Source organism: Lolium perenne, chromosome 4 (assembly GCF_019359855.2).
Source record: "Lolium perenne isolate Kyuss_39 chromosome 4, Kyuss_2.0, whole genome shotgun sequence".
In the NCBI taxonomy this organism is placed as follows: Eukaryota; Viridiplantae; Streptophyta; class Magnoliopsida; order Poales; family Poaceae; genus Lolium; species Lolium perenne.
Genome location: NC_067247.2, coordinates 260,569,591 through 260,574,881, shown reverse-complemented (window position 1 = coordinate 260,574,881; position 5,291 = coordinate 260,569,591). Strand labels below are relative to the sequence as shown.

Sequence of the window (5,291 nt, the reverse complement as noted above, 5' to 3'; positions counted from 1 at the left end):
AACTTTCTTTTTCATCGACCTCAGATTTTTTCCTAGATGGCATATCTAAGATATCACTATTGTACATGCCCTAAGAATATTTTTCTCTTCTTGTCTTACATATCATAAACTCTATCCGTTCGATATGGTTGTAGCTGATTTGAATGTATGTAGACACATTTTATGCATAGATACATACGAATTTCCGATATTGAATATGGAGTAGTAGTTAGGATTTCAATAAAACAGTTGCACATGCAATACATAGAACATTTTGTTTCCTTTTCTCTCGTTTCCATAGCATATACTATTTAGAATTTCGATCTAATAGCTCCACACATTGTATCGAGTACCCCCTCTGTCTTTAAATAAGTGTACCTTAATAATATGTCTTAAGTCAAACTTTATTAACTTTGACTTACTTTTTTTAAAGTAGCAATATTTTATGACAATAAATTAATACTGCTAGATTCATATTGACATAATAATATAGTAATTGAAGTCACATGTGTTGCTATTTTTATGTAAAAATTTGCTCAAATTTTAAAATATTTAACTTCCAAAAAAGGAAAACATACACTTATGCACGGATAGAGGGAGTACTATAAGTGCAGAAAAGAAATGATAATTAAGCATATGTTCTAGTAGGGAAAAATTCAAAACTTTGACCGGCAACTTTTTCTTTGAGATGTTTCAATTGGTCGGATGTGTAAAAAAACATAAAATCATTTTCATACTAGATTTACACCTTTCTTGGTGATTTAGACACTATTTCCAGCTTCACATTTCCGGTAGGGGGGGTGCCTTAAGAGCATGAGCAATGGAGGCCACTACTTGATACTGCCTCATGTCCAAACAGATAAAAGAAGGAGATGAAGCATCCATCGGACCAAAAATCTCACAACGGAGACCACCACTTACTGGGACCCACATTTTCTGTCCCCATGTTCTCTTTCTTCACCGGATGAGTACACTGTTGTCTTGCACATCCAATCCCCTTCTCTTTTTCTCGTTTTCTCCCTTCTCTCTTCTCAGCCTTTTCTATTTCTCACCGGAGGAGGCGGCCTCCTCTGCAAGCGACTCTGACAGTCTTCGGAGCAACTAGCGAAGCTGAGCTCTGACATCCGAGCCTAGCTGGCCCGACGGGCGACATGTTGGGGCTAGGCGTTGGCCATGCCCTAACATTTCCTTGTGATATAAGTGCATCACATTAAACTTACTGCATTATCACACCAGCCACACAAAGTGTTTGCCCACACGGCCCTTGTCTGAAGTTACACAAACCAACAATCCATTCTTCAAAAATAACACCATGCGCCAAGCAAAAATTGGAAGCTGTCAACCACTAGTTGCCGTCCCTGGATAAGTTGGTCCATCTACGAAGAAAAGAAGTTTTGAACCAATACCAAAAGTACAAGCTTGAAAACGAAATGACAAACGCACAATCATATCACATGCGTGCGTAGACCGCCGGAAAGAAATTTCATATCCACGCAATGCTCGTGGTCGCCGCTCGCCGTGAACTTCATGCCAAAAAAATAGAGTAGGTGTCGTTCACCCACATATCCGAGCCCCATATCTGAGACCGCCACGTCAGGCAACTTAAATCCTCACCCCAACATGTCGTGCGGTGCGTACGCTCTTCTCCTTCGCAGCCACGCCTGGATTCTCAGGCCCCACTGACAAGCGTAGCCCCACGCGTCAGCTGCCTGTCCGACCGACCGTGTACGTGGCTCCCCTTCGACGTGCCAACTTATCCACGAGTTCACCCGCCCGCAACTGGCAGCACGGAAATGACTTACGTGCCCCCCAATCATCCTGGAACCACATGCGCTTGATCCGGATAGACCCACCAGTCATTGACTCGATAAGGCCCGACCACTTTTGCGTTACTGGTGGTGGCCGGTTATGTGCCACGTGGCGCTCTCCGTTTTGTTTCCTTGCGCTCGATCCCGCGCATAAATACGCGGGAAAAACGGAACGGAGACCTCAACTACTCGTAGCACGAAGCAGTAGCAGCCACAAGCAAAACGCAATCGCAGACGCGGAAGCGAAAGCAACGCAGCAGCAAGCCTCGTCGCAATCAAGCTTGATCCGATCGGCAACGACGATGGAAGCCGTGCTCATGCAGCAGACGGCGGCGGCGGCTGCGGCTGGGCGGCGGTGCGTCGGGAAGGCGGCGCTAGCCGGGAACCGGTGGCAGGCCGTTCGGCTTGCTGCCACGGCGCGGTGCGGCGCCAGCTGGGGCGTCCGGGCCAGGCCGGGCCTCGCGAGGGCGCAGCTCGTCGCCGAGGAGCAGAGGACCGAGATCGCGGGCGACGACGACGACGCGCGGGCGATGAGGCTGTTCGTCGGCCTCCCCGCGGACGTGGTCTCCTGCGACGGGACCGCGGTGAGCCGGCCCCGGGCCATCAGGGCGGGGCTGCGCGCGCTCAAGCTGCTCGGCGTCGACGGCGTCGAGCTGCCCGTGTCATGGGCCGTCGTGCAGCCCGGATCGGAGGAGCAGTTCGAGTGGACCGGGTACCTCGCCGTCACCGGCATGGTACGCGACGCCGGGCTCAGCCTCCGGGTCTCGCTTCTCACCCACGGTCGCGGCGCCACGCTCCCCGATGAAGACGCTGACCCTGGCGCCGACACGGTAGCTGACGCTGGCTCCACAAACACCGAGTCGGTCGCTGACGACTGCACCACGCTCCTCGACACGGTCGCTGGCGCTGAAGCCGACACCGCTCTCCCCGGCTGGGTCGCTGACGCGCTCGCCGCTGACCCCGACATCCTCTTCACCGACCGCTCTGGCAACCGCCGCAAGGAATGTCTCTCTTTCGCCGTCGACGATCTAGCGGTGCTCGCCGGGAAGTCGCCGATCCAGGCATACGAGGCCTTCTTCCGCAGCTTCGCCGACGCCTTCCAGGATTTCTTGGGCTCTACCGTTACGGTAAGACCGAACATTAAGTTGTTTGTTTGTTTGATTATTTTCGAACTTTGCCCCACGCAACAAGTGACTGTTGCTTGACTGTTTTACTTGGATTATTGTTCAACAGGACGTGACCGTCAGCCTGGGTCCCGATGGCGAGCTCCGGTACCCGTCGTACCCGCCGGGATGCGATCGCGCGGACGGCTACGCGGGCGACGGCGAGTTCCAGTGCTACGACAAGCACACGCTAGCGCGGCTGAAGCAGCACGCCGACTCGTCGGGCCGGCCGCTGTGGGGCCTGGCGGGCCCACACGACGCGCCGCGGTACGACGACCCGCCGGAGTCCTCGGGCTTCTTCAGGGGCTCGTGGCAGACCGAGTACGGGAACTTCTTCCTGTCGTGGTACGCCAGGGAGCTCCTGGCGCACGGTGACCGCGTCCTGGCCGCGGCCACCAGGGTGTTCTTCGGCAAGCAGATCGAGCTGTCCGCCAAGGTGCCGTTCCTGCGTCGCCGGTCGCGCCCCGCGGAAGCCACCGCCGGGCTGCACCGCGGGTACGGCCCGGTGGCCGAGATGTTCGCGCGGCACGATTGCACGGTGCTCGTGTCCGGCATGATGGACGCCGCCGCCGGGTCAGAGGCAGAGGAGGTCCTGGCCCAGATCAAGGACGCCTGCACGGAGCACGGCGCTCGGCTCGCGTACGAGAACGCGTCGCTCGTCGTAGCCACCGATGGCGCCGGCCCCGCCGGTGTCTGGGGCGGCCTGCTGACCGCCGACCGCACCCGGCCGTGCCACTTCACGTACCAGCGGATGGGCGCGGAGTTCTTCTCGCCGGACCACTGGCCGATGTTCGTGCAGTTCGCGCGAGACCTGGAGTTCCCTGAGGAGTCGCACGAGGACGATCTGCCGGCCGACGGCGGCCAAATGGCACCTTTATCCGGCCGCGTGGAACATGGCGCCGAGAAAGAGGCGCAACTAGCTTGACAAGCTTGCTGTTGCGTTTGTCTCCTTGATGTACATAGTCCATTTAGTAGGGTTCAGCTGTAAATTCCAGCTGAGAACGACGGTCCCTATATTAGTGGGGTCAGTAGTTGATCGAATTGTATTCCGAAGTGTATTTCATCATTGTGATGATTATTTGTTGGCCTTGCGTCGGGAAGTATGTACTATCTGATGGAAACCTCAAGAATTAATGTGAAATATTTCACCTAATAATCTCATATATGGTTCATGATAATGATATTTGCATCATTGCAACTGGACTTTGCTTGCTACTTCCAAAGAGACGGAATTATAATCGTACAATCGGAAAATGCCACACTTGACACTTCTTCTCCCAACATAGTTTTTATGTTGGAAACATCCTTCTTCACATAACCCAGGCACCTATGGACACCATCATCCATATTTAGAGGCAACCCATTATCTAAGCCGTACTAATGTTTTGATTTTTTTTTTTTGAACAAAGTGGGCATAGACGCCAATTTCATTCAGCTCATAAACTGTTCACTGCATGGAAAACATATCCCTGTGAAGACATATTTTGAAGAGCAAGAGCTATGGGTCAATTTCCTAAAGCATGAGCTGAATTAGAGTAACTATAGATTGGCAAAGACTGAGATTGTCTAGTTGCCTGTTGTGCACAATTGTGGGCTACTCCATTGATCTACCTGCTGACATGAAAAATGCTTGCTTGGATCTCCCTGGAGTCCATTTTATAAAGAGCAATGTGTTCTCTGATTTCCCAAGGGACCTGAACATCTGAAATCTGGTTAGTTGCAGCTGCTCTGGCTAAACTCAAATTATCAGTGAGGAAAGTGACATGTTGAGTTTGAAGTTGTTTCGCCACTTTGGCGGCCAGAAGAAGAGCTGTTGCCTCGGCTTGTAATGGCGACGGTGTTTTGGCTATGGAAGCTTGAATCAGCACAGTGGAGTTAGAGAATGATGTTTGAGCTGGCAATAGATACCAATTCCTGTTGAGATTCTGCCCTGGGTACCCAGCACCTTTTTTGTTCTCCAAGAGGCATCCGTGAAGATTTTATTTCCATGGATTGCCAGATCAGTCCTGATGGTTTCTCCTTGCTTGTGATTGCTTCTGTGTACCTGTTCATCATCTTGGAGCTGCATTTGACGTTGCCAATCAACTTCCTGTACTTGGTTACGCATGCGGACGTTGGCTCTGTTCTCCGATTCCTGTAGAGTATCAAACATCTCCAAATTTCGAGTTATCGCAGTCATATGATGCATTTGTATTGGTTGGCATTCTTCCCTGTTGAATAAATGATTATTTCGAGTTTTCCATAAGCACCACATAAAAGTGAGGAAATTTTCTAGAGAAGCATAAGGGTGGTTCGAATTTAGCATATGGCTCAGAATTTGAGTTATGCTATCCGTATTTGC

General features: G+C 51.5%; 1 protein-coding gene across 1 annotated transcript; it reads left to right on the top strand.

Annotated features, from left to right (window-relative positions):
* The first annotated feature begins 1,962 nt into the window (after positions 1-1,962).
* LOC127332115 (inactive beta-amylase 9-like) lies at positions 1,963-4,106 on the top strand. Its single transcript, XM_051358373.2, has 2 exons — positions 1,963-2,914; positions 3,021-4,106. The coding sequence occupies exons 1-2, from the start codon at positions 2,090-2,092 to the stop codon at positions 3,873-3,875; spliced, it is 1,680 nt and encodes a 559-aa protein (XP_051214333.1). The 5' UTR covers positions 1,963-2,089; the 3' UTR covers positions 3,876-4,106.
* The last annotated feature ends 1,185 nt before the right edge of the window (positions 4,107-5,291 follow it).

Bases quoted from the DNA above. Each gene is read 5' to 3' on its own strand.
- LOC127332115 (XM_051358373.2), top strand. From the start codon at position 2,090: ATGGAAGCCGTGCTCATGCAGCAGACGGCGGCGGCGGCTGCGGCTGGG. The intron at 2,915-3,020 runs GTAAGACCGAAC...ATTGTTCAACAG, and splicing joins TCTTGGGCTCTACCGTTACG to GACGTGACCGTCAGCCTGGG.